At 48.7% G+C, this 18,695-nt stretch overlaps 1 protein-coding gene across 2 annotated transcripts in view; it reads left to right on the forward strand.

The window, feature by feature from the left end:
* Positions 1–4,131: 4,131 nt before the first annotated feature.
* Positions 4,132–18,695, forward strand: part of SPOCK3 (SPARC (osteonectin), cwcv and kazal like domains proteoglycan 3) — a 396,496-nt gene continuing 381,932 nt past the window's right edge. For both annotated transcript variants that reach the window (XM_054030790.1, XM_054030791.1), the window contains exons 1-2: positions 4,132–4,221; positions 4,456–4,641. In XM_054030790.1, the coding sequence (XP_053886765.1) occupies positions 4,456–4,641 (186 nt within the window). In that variant the 5' untranslated portion in view covers positions 4,132–4,221. The remainder of the gene's footprint in view (positions 4,222–4,455; positions 4,642–18,695) is intronic.

The raw sequence follows: 18,695 nt of genomic DNA on the forward strand, positions 1-18,695 counted from the left end.
AGCAGTAAGGTGACAAACTTTGCTGGTAACACAAAATTATGTAGGTTAGTCAAGTACAGAGAAGACTGTGAGGAACTTCTGAGGAACTAACCAAGCTAGGTGAACAGGCAACGCAATGGCAGATGAAATTCAGTAATGCACATTGGAGGAAAAAAATTAACTATTGATGTACTTCCTAGGTTCTAATTTAATTGAATCAGTTCAGGGAAAGGACCAGCCATTTGGACAGTTCAGTGAAGACTTGTTCAGTGTGCAAATGTGGTGAAAAAAAGAAAACAAATGTTAAGGAACAGACTGGAGAATCAGGGCTGGCTCCAGGCACCAGACGAGGAAGCACATGCCTGGGGCGGCCCATTGTAAGGGACGGCATTCTGGCCAATCTTGGGGCGGAACATTCCGGCCACCCTGCTGCTGGGTTTTTTTGGGTTTTTTTGCTTGGGGTGGCAAAAAAGCTAGAGCTGGCCCTGTGGAGAATAATCCAGAAAGTATTATAATGCCATTATATAGATCATTGGTTCACTGTCATCTGGAATAGTGAGTGCAATTTGAGGGGGTTTAGAGAAGCTCTGCTTCCAGTAAAGTTAAGCATGTGTGGTAAATGTTTGGAGAATTGGGGCTGAGAATTGTAAGCTCTTTGGGGACAGAGACCATCTTTTTGTTATATTTTCACAGTGCCCTAGCACAATGGGGACCTGATCAATTATTAGGGTTGCTAGGAACTACTGCAGTGCTACATTTAAAACAAAAATAAAGTCTAAAGGAAAAAATAATTTACAGTCTTTTTATATTATATAATCACTGCCTCATTCTATACATGGAGCTATACCTATCTCATAGAGCTGGAAGGGATCCTGAAAGGTCATTGTGTCTAGCCCCCTGCCTTCACTAGCAGACCAAGTACTGATTTTGCCCCCAGTTCCTAAGTGATCCCCCCCCCGGATTGAACTCACAACTCTGGGTTTAGCAGGCCAAGGCTTAAACCACTGAGCTATCTCTCCCTCTTGCCCCCCTCTCATAACTATAAAGGGAAGGGTAACAGCTCTCCTGTGTACAGTACTATAAAATCCCTTCTGGCCAGAGACTCCAAAATCCTTTTACCTGTAAAGGGTTAAGAAGCTCGGGTAACCTGGCTGGCATCTGACCCAAAGGACCAATAAGGGGATAAGATACTTTCAAATCGGGGGGTGTGGGGGAGAGAAAGGCTTTTGTTTGTGCTCTTTGTTTGGGAGTTCGTTTGCTCTTGGGACTGAGAGGGACCAGACATCAATCCAGGTTCTCCACATCTTTCTAAACAAGTCTCTCCTATTTCAAACTTGTAAGTAAATAGCCAGGCAAGGCATCTTAGTTTTACTTTGTTTTCTCAACTTGTAAATGTACCTTTTACTAGAGTGTTTATCTTTGTTTGCTGTACTTTGAACCTAAGACTAGAGGGGAGTCCTCTGAGCTCTTTAAGTTGATTACCCTGTAAAGTTATTTTCCATCCTGATTTTACAGAGATGATTTTTACCTTTTTCTTTCATTAAAAGCCTTCTTTTTAAGAACCTGATTGATTTTTCCTTGTTTTAAGATCCAAGGGGTTTGGATCTGTATTCACCAGGGAATTGGTGAAAGGTTTCTCAAGGCTACCCAGGGAAGGGAATTAGTTTTTGAGAATGGTGGCAGCGGACCAGAACTAAGCTGGTAGTTAAGCTTAGAAGTCTTCATGCAGGCCCCCATATTTGTACCCTAAAGTTCAAAGTGGGGATACAGCCTTTACACCCCCTTTTTGTTGTGTGTTTGTACAGTGCCCGGACAAGGGGGCCCTAGTACGTGATTTGGGCTCTAGCCACTACTGCCTTCTCATTCAACTCCTTTCTCAGATAAACAAACCTCTTCTTTTCAGTCTCTCATCAAATTAGAGTTTTGCCATCCCCCTAATAAAGAAGGGCAAAAAGAATGATTAGGAGGATGGCAAAACTCTAATTTGATGAGAGATTGAAAAGAAGACATTTGTTCATATGAGAAAGGATTTGAATAAGAGGGGACGTGATAAAAGTATACAAAATAAGTAGACTAGGTGCTTCTTTTCTCTCCATCATGTAAGAACAAGGGGACATGCCAATGAAATTGAAAAGTGGCAAAATCAAACTAGTAAGAGGAAATACTTTTTCACGCAAAATACAATTAAACTTTTCATCATAAGAAGTCATTAAAACCAAGAATTTAGCAAAATTCAAAGAGGATCTAGGCTTTTATTTGGATAACAAAAATAGCCAGAGTTATAATTAATTAGTGGTAACAAATCCTTTAGGAAGGGATATAAAATCCCATGCATCAGGATTTAAGTGTTATGTGTGTCAGTTCCAAAGGTAACTGCACCTCTGACCCTTTTGAAAGCTCCTTGAGCGCATCCTACTTAGCTTTCAGGCCACTAGCTGTCACCTTTCTTGGGGTAGAATCCTATGACTCTCTCCCATTAGAGTGAGGATTTAGGCTGCAATTCACTGTGATTATTGCAACTGGACTGAGTTTAGTCCAGCACTTACAGCTCTCTCAGGGGACAATGACAGGTTAACCAATGACTAGTCAACCTTCATAAGCAAAGCATTATTTACTCAGAACAAAAGCATTGCAGAGAAAACATGTCTTAAAAACAATAAACATCTTAGATGCTGATCCAAGTTTGCCAAACTGTCATCAATCTTCCACATAGAGGCCCTCATAGGAATGAGTACTGTACTTCCAAACCACTCTCACAGGTTCTGTCCTGCTTGGTGACAGTGTCATGTCAATTCCTGGACTGGGGTAGAATGACTTACTTCCTTTCCCCAGGGTGGTCCCTTTATACAGTTCTCAGCTCTTTGTTTCTTAGTCTTCTGTAAACAGTTCAAACCAGGATGTCCAATTTCCCCCAAAGTGGGTGAGGCTGCTTCAGACTAGCTACATAAATCCCGCCCCCATAGTTCCTGCAGTAAACTTCTGTAATTCTCCCCCTCATCGCCTGCTATGGAGCTAAAGTATAAACCTTAGCCCATACGATACCTGTAATGTTTATAAAGTTGATACAATATTCTCAAAGATAGCCCATAATATCGGTCATATTAGGGGCTATGCTGCAACTTTCATAGGGGGTGGGTGATTAGATAATCCCACATCTGCCTAATGTGTGGTTTCTTTCACTTTCCTCCTAAGCATCTGATGCTGGCAATTGTTGGGGACAGGATACTGGACTGAGTGATCCAGTATGGCAGTTCCTATGAATTTCACTAGGCTCTTAGGGCAACATTTAAAAAGTGATTTATGCATTTAGGAGTGAGATTGACTTTTAATGAGATTTAGGCTCTAAAAGACAGACTTGTTAACTAAAGATGCAGACAAATGCCTAGTGCAATTTTCTCAAAGGGAGTTAGGTGCTTTGGAAAATCACACTAGGCACTTGATCTACTGACATATTTAGGCATCTAAATATCTTGGTGCCTAAGCCACTTTTGAAAAGGGGATTTTTAGGGCCAGATTTACAAACATATTTAGATGCCTAAAGATGCAGATAGGCACCTGTGATTTATAAAAGCTTCTAAACAAGTTGGGTAATAATTACCTAAGTGCCGATGTACCTTTGTAAATCTGGCTCCTAGGCAATAATCCTGCAAGCATTTACAGGCATGCTTAGCTTTCCTCATGTGATTAGCCCCAATAAACTGAATGAGATTACTGGCGTATTAAGCACACGTGTTGCAGAACCCAGCTCTTAGTTTCTTGACAAGAGTTTCCCACAAGAAGCTCTGCCAAGGTGGGACGGCAGAAAGCAAACAACAGGCCTCCGGGAACAAGGTGTTAGTACATTGTGTGGCCTAGGGGTGAAGTTTGTCTGTCCACTTGGGCTTCAGGTTTCAGCCTTTCTGTGGCAAACAAAGCCCCCAGTGAAATGATCATCATGAAAACCAGGGGCTGATCCCGCAGCAGCGTCAGGTTCTGCGGGGCTCAATGGAATCCGCGCGCTCCTCGCCTCTGCACCAGGCGCCGCTTGCCCCGCCGGCTTGTGCGGGGTTTGGCCGGGAGTCGTGCGCGGAGCAGGGGGAGGGCCGGGGAGGAGGGCGGGGTGGAACGCGCGCCGGGCGCAGGGAGCTGAGTGGACGGCTGGAGACGGCGGCGCGTGCAGCAACTCCAGAAAGAGCCGGAGTTGGCAGCGTCGAGCCGCATTTGCAGTAGGAGCGGAGAGCCTGGTGCGGGGCTTGCAGCAAGGTGATGGGCTAGGCACCATTGCTCTACGCGCCCCGACTTCAGCTCTCCTCCTCTCTCTGCCCTGTCTCCTCCGCTCTGGGGAGGAAGGGAGCGAGCATCCCTACTGCAGCTCTCCCCGCTCCCGCTACCTGTCCCCCTCCCGCCCCTCCTTTGCCCGGGGAGCGCTCCCGTGTGGCACTGTGGTGTGGCTTCTTGTTTGTGAACCCCCCTCGCTTTGTGTCTCCTCTTGCACAGATGCTGAAGGTGGCAGCCTTCATGTGCGTGTGTGCAGCAGCTTGGTACAGCCAGGGTCTAGCAGCAGCAGCGGCGGCGGCAGCCGGGGGCAGGTCGGACCCCGGGAATTTTCTGGATGATAAACAATGGCTCACTACCGTCTCCCAATATGACAAGGAGGTCGGACAGTGGAACAAATTCCGAGACGTAAGTTCAACCCCTCCCCACCGACTCGTCTGGGGTTAAATGCAGCCGCGGCTGGGTTCGGCCCTTCTAGCTGGGGGAGGGCACAAGCGGGGGAGTAATAAGTTCTCAAACCCTCTCATGTCTGGTTTCAGAGTGGTAGCCGTGTTAGTCGGTATCAGCAAAACCAAGGAGACCTTGCATGTTCCCTCCACCGGGCTCGGAAGGCTGGAGCGAGGCTGTGCTACATTCTTCCCTGTAGGCTGGCTTTGATGGCATTACAAAATATTGGCCCTTGTGCGCAGCCATCGCAGCGGTGCGGGCTGAACTTTTCTTGAATGATGTTTCCGCACCATGGCGGTGCGCTGAGTGTAAACACACACACACACAGCGAGAGAGAGAGAGAGAGCGTGCGAGCGAGGGGAAGATGTGCTCTCCCACAGTGGTGCTGCTGCTAGGCGATCCCTGATGTGCTCCTGCTGCTGAGCAATAAGGATCGATCCGGTCACTAATAGGCTTTTAAAGAACTTTAAACTAGAGCTGGCAGCGTAGGGGGATGTCGGCTCGACCCCAGTGGGGGGAGGGGAAGGGGCTACTTGTGCAGGGTTAGTACTGGTATCATAAGTGCTGATCCTTGTTGATATATTAACTTTTAAAGGACGACGTGCCTTCCCCTTCTCCCCCCCCCCCATTTCTTAAGCTGCAGGCCCCCTTGGAGGCGATAATAAAAGGGTTAACTCGGGCTATGCCTTTTGCAAAGGGTCATTCAAGTAAAGGAAGCTCCCGTGGTCGGATCTGGCTGTTGCACCGTTAGCCGTGATATGTCTGCCATTCTTTCCACCTGATTTGAGAGGAGCCCTGTAATAAACTGCCCTCTTCCGTTTCCAGTGCTTAGAATGTCAGGTGTGCGCTAATCCAGAGCTAGTCAATCACGTTTTCACTAGGGCATACCCCACCTGGCCAGCTATTTTTCCCCATTAGACTGGGAGATAGACGCACTGTACCAGCGTTTGGCCTCCAGTGACCTCTGTAGCCCAAACATGAAATTCACAAGGCATCAAAGGAGCAAAGTGAAAAAGACAGGAAGAGGCAGTTGCCAGTGCAGGCAATGAAGACAAATCGGGTTCAGCTTCACAAATCAGTGCAAGTGCAATCATGATAGTCTTGACAAATTGTTTCATGTGGAAAGGCAGTAACTTTCTGTTTAATGAGTCTAGTGGTTTCTTTCCCTGAAATGAGGTTAACACCACTGCTATTGAAATACGGATTTTGTCTGTCTCTCTCGAGCTCTCTAAATGGATTACTGCAGAAATACTAATTTCTGACTTTAAAATATGCTATGTGTACCTTACAATTTGTGTCAATATTGAAATTCATTTTGCAACACCAGGAAGTTCTAATGAGAAGTATTAGCAAGATAAGAGACTATATGGATAGTTGCTATTTTTTCCTAAATACTTTTTATGAAATATACTTCAAAGATGAATCCTACTATGGGACCTAAGTAAGGGCATAAATGGCTTGTATATCATAACATATTTCAGCTGCATGGGAATAGTACCTGAACATTAAAGCTAATTCTTGCCCAGATATCATGAGTTGAATAGTGGTTCTGATCTCTCAGATCACTTCAGTTGTTGTCATAACAAACATGACAACTTAATTTAGTGGAAGCGAATGGGTTGTTATTTTGTTTACCATTACTGTTTGTTAACTTTGGCGTGCCCTGATGTGTGTATGTGTTTGTTTTCAATCAATTAATTCCAGGAACTATAAAGTCCTACATCTTGCAGCTTTTATGTCCCCCCTATTTGCTCAGTGGATTTCTATTTATCCCTTATTGAGTTGGTTTAAGACTCCAATATTCAAAAGGTTCTCCTCTTACAGTTTGTCAATAACAACCCATCTCTGTACTTGACTCTAGTGATTCTGGGGAAATGACATTTTTTTTCTTCCTAAAAAGGAGCTATATCCAATGCACTTCTGAATATTGTACTTGAATGTATATTTTGAAGGTGAGATATGAACTTGAGAACTAAGATTGCATGAATAAAAAATGAGTTTACTTCTACATTTATGGGAAATTCACTTCCACAATGTTTTACAGGTTTTAAATGTGTATTATGAGTTATGCCAAACACCTCTTAAATACTAATATTTATTGTTGGTGGTTTTTTTTTTTAAAGATGTTTCAATATTTCTTCTGAAACGTGCACTGCTATGTAAATATTATAGGATTAAGTACTGTTGTGGACCATGCCAAACAACTCATAAGTTAAATTTTATAATTAGACAATATCACTTCCATAAGATAGCATCTGCAGCCTGTCTGGAAGACAAGTGCTTTCTAATGTCTGTCTGTCTCTTGGGTGCCCATTGGCATATATTGGATATTAGCCAGATAATTTACTCTGTGACAGGTAGGTATCCCAAGGGTTTTAGAAGTTACTATTCTGAGTGAGCACTGAATACAGATCGTTTTTTGGCAACCCTTACAAATATGCTGGCTTATTTATATAAAATTTAAAAAAAATATATACTTTTTTTATATATATATTTTCTCATGGTTTTATGAAGTTATTTCTGTGAGGATTCTAATCTTATTTCTCATAGAATAAGAGTCGGTTATTGTATTGAAATCCAACTATTTTAACTCATTAGGAAGTGGTTATAATAGAAAGTTGTTTTGCAGTGAAATATTACTATCTTTAAACTGTTGGTGGGTTTGCAGAAATCCATAGAATATAACTGGAGCAAATCAATAACTGAAAACTGAACTTAACTATTTGTCCAGCAGTTTGCAAGCGCCCCCCCTTCCCTCCCCTTCAAGAAAAGGAGAACTGATTTCAAGCAGCCTTGAACTACCATCTTAAATTCTTGGATAACTGAGTAATACATTTTAGTGAATCTATCTGTGACTTTTTGTAATGTGACTCTTTGAAATTGGGGTTAGATACTTCATTGCTGCTTTAAAAAGTTTTAAGAAAAACAAATACATATACTACACACATGTATAAGGAGTTAAAATTGGAAGTGCTGCTTTGTGAGGCCTTTATTTATAATTTTTTTCACTATTCAGAAAGAAACCTGTTTTCCACAAACCAGAAAAAAAAACACAGTTGTGTAGGGGAGATGGAGTCTTTTAAGTGTGTGTGTGTGTGGGGGGGGAGAGTATTAAAGGATTATTTTATGAAATGACAAGTTTGATTAATATGGAAGGTAATGACTGACTTCTGCCTCACTGGCTCAGTTTTTTAAGAGGTTTTTTTAGATCACAATGAAAGAGAATTCAGGGTAGTTCAGAAAGATTGTTCATAAACATATGTTCTTTAACTAAAACTAAATCTGATCGAACAAAAAATTCTCTTAAGTTAATGTCTCCTAGAATGTCAGAGTTTTAGGGAAAGAGTTTAAGCAATGCAATCATTCATTAACTCCAGTAATAATATTGGCTTACAAAATCTGTCTGTACAAAGCTGTAAAAACACATAACTGATTTCTCCCCCCCCCCCCCTGCACTCCCCTTTGCCTGGAATGTCTTTTCACTGTAGTCCTTGATCTTCGTGACAAATCTGTAGAGAATTATGAAACTGGTCTAGGCGAGAGACATGTCTCACTATAAAACACTGGAAAGCTGTGTATATGTTGGAGGCTACTATATACTGGCATTGATCTAGGTGCAGAACTCTCATGGATATCACTGGTTTTGTGCAAAAATTTAGGATAGAATGTTAAAGATATATAAATATTTTTTTTAAAGAGAAATGCTTTAGTGCACTTTGTGTATTTTTTTTTTTTTTTTTAAAGTGTACTCATTCCCATGAGAACCAGAAGTGTGACAGATACTGTGGATCAGATACAGGGCTGTATCTAAACTGTGCTTAGTGCTTCTTGTGAAGGAAAGAGGGGCAAAGGTGCTTTAAGGTGCCAGTTATGTCTCCTCAGGCTGATTGCTGACTAGCTGCAGACCCAGTGCTCCAAATTCAGCAGTGTTCTCAGGGCTACTGTACTCTCTTCTAGTTTTCAATTGCCTGCTAAATGCTTTGGCCATGCTACCTTTTCACTTAGCTATATTCTGAATAGCAGTGACTGGGAATGGCGAGGGGGGGGGGGGGGGAGTGTAGCAGATGCCAATTTGAGGTGAATATGCTCTTGGCCAGATTCTACTGGGTTTATGGTGCTTTGTGCTGATGGACTGGAGAAAAGTGGCTGGTGAATAGCCAGGAATCTGGTTAATAATTCTCTAAATTCAGCTTTCTTCTCTATCCTTCTCTGTCTGTGAATTATCACTAATTCAAAATAGTAGTGTGAAAGTTGACTGGATAATGGTAATAGCATAATCTCTTGTTATAACATTGTAAACCCTACTACCTGATTTTTATATTAAACACTTACTATACATAATACAATAAATCTGACCGAAACAAAACCTAGGAAAACTTTATTCTTTCTGTGTCTTATTTAAAGTTTTCCAGTAATCTCTTGCTTCAGAATGCCTCCTGCATCACCCATGCTGTTTGCAATAGGATTCAACCTGTGACTTGGCTGCTGACTCTTTACTGCTTCTTGAAGAGCTGGGAACTCCATATTCATCTCAGATACTACATGCAGAAGCCCAGCTCTGTATATATTTTGGGGATGTGGGGGGGAATTATTGACCTTGTTCATATGTAATGGTGTGATTATTATACCTGGTCTTACAAACACTTCCAAATTGCAATGAACTGTGGAAAAGTTCCTGTTTGGTGTGAGAGATGTTACTTATACCTAGATGCACTCCCCTTCCTTGCCCCCAGCCCTATGCATGCTGGTTTGGGAATATCACTGCTGTAGTGTCAGCTTTTAAATGAGCTTCTCATGCACCACTTCTAGTATTATGGTAAGTTTAAAACCAGCTACAGTACACTGGGACATTAATACTCTATTACAGTGTTTGCATTAGCATGTTAAATGCAGTAACACTTATGTCCAGGACATTACTAGCACACTTTTTCCCTACCGATACCTAGTAGTTGCACTGTTCTCTCCCATAGCTACTTATGTTGCAGCTTTTTTGTTAAAACTCAATTGGGAAGAAAGACTACTGATTCAGAACTTGTTTAATGGTTACTTTATTACTAAAGGGTGTACTGGGGTGTAGGCTTGGAGGGAGGAAGGGGAAAGTGTCACTCAGTTTGGTGCTGGTGGGGGAGCATTGCAGACCTTCAGCTCTACTCTGAGAAACCTGTCTGAGACTAATAGCTGCTTGAGAGACTGCTGCTTGCCAGAGCCTCTGGAGAGAAGGTAGGCCTGATATGGGATTATGGTAGTGATGTGATATCAATGCCACCCAGAAACAACATGGGAAAAGACTACTGCTGGTTGTGTCATGCCTTAGAAGTGACAGCTAAATGAAAATCTATTGCTTTGTGTACCTGACTGGGGGATCCAGTGCCGTTGGCTGTGAGCCCAGGAGTGATTGTCACACACCAAGGAGAATGAAATTTTTTAAGTATGGTAGTTCTGGAAGCATCACTTTCCATTTTTCTAGATGGAATCAAGCACTTCAGTGCATACATTATTTAACTAATAATGGCCAGCATGTCATTTCAAAGCACATAATGATCAACTGAAGAATTTGAGTATCCAAGGAGAGAGACCTCAACTATTATGGAAGTTATGAACAGCGGCATATTATCGCCTAGGCCAACAAGGCCAAGGCCTAGGCCTAGGGCAGCAAATTTGCTCTTGGCCCCTCCCCAACTCTGCCCCTTCCCCAAATCCCCAGCCCGCCTCCTCCCCCAGGCGCACCTTGCTTCCCTCCTTCCATCTCCCTCTCAGGCTTGCCACGCTGGGAGGGAGGGAGAAGCGAGTTGCAGCATGCTCGGAGGAGGCAGAGCAGAGGTGAGCTAGGGCCTGCGGCCGCGGGGAATAACGGGGGGCCAGGAACCGCTCCCCGGCCCACCCCAGCTTACCTCTGCTCCACCGCCATCCCCTGAGCACATTGCAACTTCCCTTCTCCCCCCTCCCTCCCTCTTAGGCTTGCAGCGCAAAAGTGCTGGGAGGGAGGAGAAGCGAGTAGCGGCGCGTTTGGGGGATAGCGGAGGTGAGCTGGGGCCGGCGGACACGGGGAGTAACTCTGGGGAGAGGAGAGGGCAGGGAACCGCTCCCTGCCCCTGTTCCACTGCCGCCATCCCCCTCGCGCCACAACTCCCCTTCTTCCCCCCCCCCACCTTCCTCCCCGGCTTACCACGGGGGAGCGGAGGTGAGCTGGTGGGAAGGCGGCAATTTTTTGATGGCCTAGGGACGGCAAATTTGTTAATCCGCCCCTGAACATGAAGTATTCCTTTCTACTGATGCGGTTTTGAATTACGGTAGAAGCCTTTCCCCAATAGTTAAAGGACAAAGATGCTAATTGGAAAGTAGGATTTCCTACTAAAACATTCAGAATGTTTATAATCTACCATAAATTGCATTTCATGAGAGACCCGTGTGTGATTCCAAAGACCCTTCTGATTAGCAATGCTAAAATAAGACACTTTGACTTAAGGTTACTTAGTCATTTTATATACATTTGGAAAACTTTTACTCTGTGCAACCATCTATGGAAAATTTCATGCGACTTCTATGTTTGTTAGTTAGGACTTTGCATCGCTATATTCCAGAAACTAACTTAGCCTAGATGTGACAGCCAATCTACAGTTAGACTGGTCACAATCCCACAACTTGAGTAGGGTTAGTATTGAATGATTGCACAGAATACTGATCAGAGAGGTGACCTCCATGGAATCTTGTCATTCTTCTTGTTGAATCAATGCTAAACCCAAACTCCAAGATGCAGTTAGAGGGAACTTGAAGGGTATAACTAACTACACTAGGAAAAAAAAAAACCCTGTGGCAGCAAGTCTTAAAGCTGGGGTCAACTTGCTATTCTTAGCCCCATCGTGCAATGTAGTCATTCATGCTTAAGCTGCAGCTGGGCTTTAGACCCTTTCCCCTTTGCTGGGTTTCGGAGATGAAACTGCTCAAGTGCAGGTGTGGCTCTGGGCACCAGCTTCTCAAGCAGGTGCTTGGGGTGACCACTCCGGAGAGGGGCGGCACATCCAGGTATTCGGCGGCAATTCGGCAGATGGTCCCTCACTCCGCCTGGGAGTGAAGGACCTCCCGCTGAATTGCTGCCGCAGATCGCGATCGCGGCTTGCTTTTGTTTTTGGCTGCTTGGGGCGGCCAAAACCCTGGAGCCGGCCCTGCTCAAGTGGGAATGTTTACACTGCTAATATTTTAGCTCTGTAGTAAAGCCTGAGTCAGTTGACCCAGGCTCTGAAACTTGCTGCTGCAGGTCTATTGTGTGTTTGTAGTGGAGAGGTACCCTAAGAGTAATAACTTCTTTCACTCAGTATTTAAAAACTAAGTTCCAATCCACTTCTGATCATTAAACATACTACCTCTTTGTTGTTGCAAGCATGTTATTTCTAGTGTTCTATCTAAAATCTACCTGGAGTTCCAGGTGGATATGGTGTGAGTTTTTTGTCCTAAACCATTGTGCAGTATTGCCTTTTACCTCAAGATGGTTATATTGTACTGAAATGACTGTGTTGGATCCTCTGTGATGAAAAGATGTTTATAGCACATAAATGAACTCCACTTTAACTCGGAAGCTGTGATTGGAACATCTATGGTATCCCTTTGATGTAACTACTACATGGAAATGAGAGATCAGACTTTATCTGTTACACCAATGTCAGCTGTGCGGTGGGAGCATTGTAACACTGAAGTTATCCTTTTAGCCCTCTTCCACTGGGAAATGCTTTCACCTTCAACTCAGCTTCCAGATGTATTACAGTAATCCTGCCCAGAAGTGATTGGCTCATGAATCATTGTTCCTCCTTTTGTAAGCAGGTTTCAGAGTAGCAGCCATGTTAGTCTGTATCTGCAAAAAGAACAGGAGTACTTGTGGCACATTAAAGACTAACAAATTTATTTGAGCATAAGCTTTTGTGGGCTACAGCCCACTTCATCAGCTGCATAGAATGGAATATATAGTAAGAAGATATATAATATAAAAATACATACCGAGAACATGAAAAAGTGGAAGTAGCCATACCAACTGTAAGAGGCTAATTAAGACGAGCTATTATCAGCAGGAGGAAAAAAACGTTTCTAGTGATGATCAAGATGGCCCATTTTAGACAGTTGACAAGAAGGTATGAGGATATTTAACATGGCAGGGTCTGAGTGAGCTCTCCCCTGACATCTACTGAGGACCGGAAATCCTAGTTTTCATTGATACTCTTCTCCCCGCTCCCCCATTCTGTTTATATATTAAAAAAAAAAACCCTGTATCAATTGAACACAATGTTTTATTGATATATTTAAGATGACAGGCTGAGTCCTGTCCATTCTCCTGATTATCTGAATTTTTGAGTATCTGATCTGGCCCTGGTCCCAATTAGATCAGATAATTGGAGTTCCACTGTATAGGTTTTTACATTTTTTTGTAAAAACACATATTCCACTTTTTTTTCCCCATGGCAAATTGATTTCTAGGATCCTTGGTGGTGAGTGGGGGAGTGGTGAAGACTCCAGGAACAGACAGTGCTTCTTCCATAAGCACACCTACTCTGACAAAGCACCTCACCTGCTGAATAGCTAGGCAAAGTGATCAATTTTAGCTAGTGTTTGGTTACAAATCACTTTAGTATTGAGTGCAGGGGTGTGATCGGCGTTGGCCCACCTACCCGCTAGGGGGCGGTGGGGAGCTATGAGATCACTGGCCGGCCTGGGTCACGCCTCCGTCAGCGGGGAATTAGCGGCGGGGCGGCCGCCAGCCAGAGTCTGTAGCGCGCCCCTCAGGGAGGGGAGCGCCGGCAAAGGTCAGTAGCGCGCCCCTCAGGCAGGGGCGCGCCGGCTAAGGTCAGTAGCGCGCCCCTCAGGCAGGGGAGCGCCGGCTAAGGTCAGTAGCGCGCCCCTCAGGCAGGGGAGCGCCGGCAAAGGTCAGTAGCGCGCCCCTCAGGCAGGGGCGCGCCGGCTAAGGTCAGTAGCGCGCCCCTCAGGCAGGGGCGCGCCGGCTAAGGTCAGTAGCGCGCCCCTCAGGCAGGGGCGCGCCGGCTAAGGTCAGTAGCGCGCCCCTCAGGCAGGGGCGCGCCGGCTAAGGTCCCGGCGTGGCTCTGCCGGGTAGGGGAGCGCAGGCCCACCCTACACCACTGCGCTCCAGCCCAGGGCCCTGACAGTGGCAGAACGGGGGTCCCACCACTGGGTCAGCGGGGTCGTCCCGCTACATAGACTCACCACTGTGCAGCTCTGTCCCTGGGCTACTTCCTACCCGATTGCTCGCCCGAATCCCTCTGGTCCCGTGAGTGCGTCGGGGTAGTCCGCTGCTGGCAGCTCCGGCTCCCCCTCAGGCTCAGGCTCCTCCAGCTCTTCTGGGTACTCGGCTGCTGGCAGCTCCTGCTCCCCCTCCGACTCCTCCAGTTCCTCTGGGTACTCGGCAGCGGGCAGTCCTGGCAGCCCCAGTCCGTCCTCCGGGTGAGGTTTCCATGGGTCCAGGGCCTCCCCTGGTGTGGCAGCAGGCTCTGAAGGGAGCAGCCCACAGTCTGTGTCTGCCTCCCTCCCTGGTGCTGCCCTAACTGAGCTAAGGGCCCCGCCCTTTATACTTCCTGTTCCACCCCTCCCCTTCCGGGGGGTGGAGCAAGCTTGGGCTGGCCCCGCCCACTCAGGCTGAGGGAAAGGCCCTTTACCCTCAGGTTCGGAGGGCAGCCACCCTGGCCCCCTACATACCCCACCCCTCAAATCCAGCTCCCGAACCTCGGAGCTGGTGTCCCCCGCCTCCCCCAGACGGGAGAAAAAGTCCGCATTGGCGTTGTCCCGTCCCGCCCGATGGCGGATCGTGAAGGCGTAGGTTTGTAGCGTGAGATACCACCGCTGCAGGCGGGCATTCGCGTCCTTCATCCGGTTGAGCCACTTCAGGGGTGCATGATCTGTGACCAGTGTAAAGGGGGCCCCGAGGAGGTAGTAGCGGAGAGCATCAACCGCCCACTTAACAGCTAGGGCCTCCTTCTCCAGGACGGAGTAGTTCCGCTCCCGGGGAAACAGTTTCCGACTGATGTAAACAATAGGATGCTCCTCCCCGTCCACCTCCTGCGAGAGGACAGCCCCAAGCCCCACGCCGGAGGCATCGGTCTGGATAATGAAGTCACGATCGAAGTCCGGGCTGAAGAGTACGGGCTCACTACACAGGCGGTCTTTGACAGTTTGAAAGGCCCTCTCGCAGTCCGCAGACCAGCGCACTCTGCGGGGGCTATCTTTGGTCAGGAGTTCTGTCAGAGGGGCCGTAATGGTCGCAAAGTGGGGTACGAACCGCCGGTAATAGCCGGCTAGGCCCAAGAATTGACGCACCTGCCTCTTCGTGGTTGGCGCCTGATATTCCTGGAGTGCTTGAACCTTTCCGATGAGGGGGCGTACCTGTCCCCGCCCCAGGGTGTACCCCAGATAAGTGGTTTCTTCTCGCCCGATTCGGCATTTCTTGGGATTGGCTGTGAGGCCGGCGGCGCGGAGGTCCCTGAGGACAGCTGCCACTTGGTTGAGATGTTCCTCCCAGTTACTGCCATAGATGACCACATCATCCAGGTAGGCGGCGGCGTACTTGGTGTGAGGTTGCAAAAGCCGGTCCATCAAGCGCTGGAAGGTTGCTGGGGCCCCATGGAGGCCGAAAGGCATCCGAGTAAACTGGTACAGGCCTGAAGGGGTGGCAAATGCGGTCTTCTCCTTGGATCGGGGTTCCAAGGGGATCTGCCAGTACCCCTTGGTGAGATCTAAGGTGGTGATATAGCAGGCTTCTCCCAGCCGGTCAAGGAGCTCATCGACGCGGGGCATTGGATACGCATCAAACTTTGAAATGGCGTTGACTCTCCGAAAGTCAATACAAAACCGCCGGCTCCCATCTGGCTTTGGAACGAGGACGACGGGGCTCCGCCATTCGCTCTGGGAATGCTCTATAACCCCCAGTTCCAACATGGCCTGGACTTCCTCCTCCACAGCCTCTCGCATTCGCCTAGGCAATGGCCGGGTCGTCTCTCGGACCACCACCCCGGGGTCGGTCTGGATTGCATGGTATGCGAGCGTAGTCTGTCCGGGCTTCGTGGTGAAGGTCCTGGGGAATGCCTTCACTAAGCAGAGGGCCTGTTCCCGCTGCTCAGCAGTGAGCGTCTCGGCCAGCTGGGGTTCCCCATTATCAGAGTCTTCGGGGGGTTGTGGCCCAAGGTCTGGTTCAGGTGGGTACGGGGCAATTAGTAGTCCTTCCCGTTCCCGCCAGGGTTTTAAAAGATTTACATGATAAATCTGCTTTCCCTTTCGGTGATCAGGCTGCCGGATTTCGTAATTGACAGGCCCCACTTGGCGAAGGACTTCATACGGACCCTGCCAGCGGGCCAACAGCTTTGATTCCTCCGAGGGGAGCAAGAGGAGAACTCGGTCCCCGGGGGCAAATAATCGGACCTGGGTGTCCCGATTATATTGCTGCTCCTGGCCCCTTTGGGCCGTTTTTAAGTTTTCCCTTGCGAGTTCACCTGCCCGGGCCAGCCGCTCCTGCAGCTGCAGGACGTATTGTAAAAGGCCCTGCGTTGAGGATGGTGTATGTTCCCAGGTTTCTCTCAGGAGGTCCATCACTCCGCGGGGCCGTCGCCCATAGAGGAGCTCAAATGGAGAGAACTTCGTGGAAGCCTGTGGAACTTCCCGGACCGCCAGTAGTAAAGGGGGAAGTAGTTGATCCCACTGACGGAGGTCCTGGGTGGGGAAACGTCGCAACATTCCCTTCAGGGTTCGGTTAAAACGTTCGACTAACCCATCTGTCTGGGGATGGTAAACTGAGGCCTGCAGTTTCTTAATCCCCAGCAGGGCACATACTTGACGGAACAACTTAGAGGTGAAGTTGGTCCCTTGGTCAGTAAGTAACTCTCGAGGGAGGCCTACCCTGGCGAAGATCTTCACGAGCTCTGCCGCGATAGTGCGGGCAGTGATACTCCTTAAGGGGATAGCCTCAGGGAAGCGGGTGGCGTAGTCCATCAAGACAAGGATATACTGGTAGCCTGCCTGACTTTTCGGGAAGGGTCCGACCAGGTCCATCGCTACTCGTTCAAACGGAACGCCCACTGTTGGCAACGGAACCAGGGGGGCCTTCCGGACCCCGGCCGGGGCGGCGCGTTGGCAGTCCGGGCATGACCCACAATAATCCTTCACCTCGCGGTGGATGCCGGGCCAGAAGAACTTGGCCAGGACCCTAGCCGCGGTTTTCTCTGGTCCTAAATGGCCTGCGGCTGGGATGTCATGGGCTAGTTTTAGGACCGCCCGTCGATGAATGCGGGGAACCACGAGTTGGGTCCGGACCTCTTGAGTTTGCGGGTCCCGCTCTACGCGGTAGAGACGATCCCGATCAAGTTCAAATCTAGGCCATTGGGTCGCCCGCTGGGCCTCCACGACCTTCCCCTCTACCCGTGCCAGCTGTTCATAGGCAAACCGGAGTGTAGGGTCCTCCCTTTGGTCTCGGCTAAAGTCCCTAATGTCCACCGGGGGGCCCCCCCCCTGTTTCCTGGCCATCCTGCCTGGGTGAAAGGGATGGGTCAACGCCGGGGTCGGGGCTCCGGCCGGGGCCTGGGTCCGTCGCAGAGGGGTCTCCCTCAAAAGCCTCTTCCGGAGATAGGGACCGGAGCACCTCAACGAATTCTGGCCAGTCCCGGCCCAGGATGATTGGGTAGGCAAGGGATGGGGCCACAGCCACGTTCATTAACTGAGTTGCCCCGTCTACCGTGAGAGGGACCTGCACCGTGGGGTACGGTTTCACATCTCCATGTATGCACTGTATCCGTACCTCCCCGATGATCTGCTCGGTGTCCGGGAGGAGGGACTGGCGGACAAGAGTCTGTCCACAGCCCGAATCAACTAGACCCACAACAGGTGTCCCGGCGATGCTCATGGGGGCCGTCAGTTTGGCCGTGGATGGTGGGCGGGCCCGGCGCTCCCCGGTGTACACCTGGCCAAAATCGCATTCCATCGCCGTACAGTCTCGTTGCAGGTGGCCGTACTCACCACACTGAAAGCAAGGTCCTACCTCTGTGCGCCCCGGCCGTGCAGGGTCACCCGGGTGGCCGCGGGGTTGGCCGGGGCCCGATGGACGGGCCAGACGTCCGGACGGTGCGGGTTGTGGGGCCTCGGGCCGTCGGGGAAAAGTAGTGCCGCTGCCGTTTGGTCGTCTGGCTCGAGCGGGCACATTGACTTTGGGGGTGGACCCCCTTTCCGGCTTCTGAGCGCCGGGTCCCGAGCTTGGGGGTCCCGAGCTTGGGGGTCGGGTGGTCGGTGCTATCGGGGCCTCAGCCTCTAGAAAGTTCTCCATAAGTGTGACCGCTGCACTTAGAGTTTGAGGTCGGTGCCGCAACACCCATGCCCTCCCTGGAGTCGGAAGGATGTGCACGAATTGCTCGAGGATGATCTGCTCTGTCACCTCAGCCACAGTTCGATGCTCAGGTTGTAGCCATCGGCACGCTGCATCCTTTAATTCCTGTGCCACAGCCCGGGGCCGGGCACCCGGGGGGTGAAGCTTTCCCCGAAACCGTCGCCGAAAAGTTTCCGGGGTGACGTCGAAGGCATCCAGGATAGCCGCTTTTACTCTGGCGTAAACACGGGCTTCATCATCTGGTAGCCTCCGGTAAGCCTTCTGGGCCGGCCCCGTTAGATAGGGGGCAAGCAGGGTGGCCCATTGGTCCGGCGCCCAACCAGCTACTGCAGCAACCCGCTCGAAGGTCACCAGGTAAGCCTCTGGGTCATCCTCAGGCCCCAGCTTGGCCAGATGGATTGGTGGAGCAGGCGGGTTGGGGGTGGTCACCCCACCCGGCTGGGCTCCACCGGGGCTTGGCCACAGGGCGGCAAGTTGCTGGAAACATTGGGTCTGTTGTTCGCGGTGCTGGGCCCCCAAGGTTTGAAGCAACTGCTGCTGGTGGGTACCCAGCTGCTGTATGAGTTGTTGCTGCTGCTGCTGCTGAGTCTCGGCCAGTACCTTGATGAGCCTTTCCATCTCCATCTTCTGTTTAGGGGCTGTCGCTGCCTCCTTG

The sequence above is a fragment of the Malaclemys terrapin genome, chromosome 5 (genome assembly GCF_027887155.1).
Source record: "Malaclemys terrapin pileata isolate rMalTer1 chromosome 5, rMalTer1.hap1, whole genome shotgun sequence".
NCBI lineage: Eukaryota > Metazoa > Chordata > Testudines > Emydidae > Malaclemys > Malaclemys terrapin.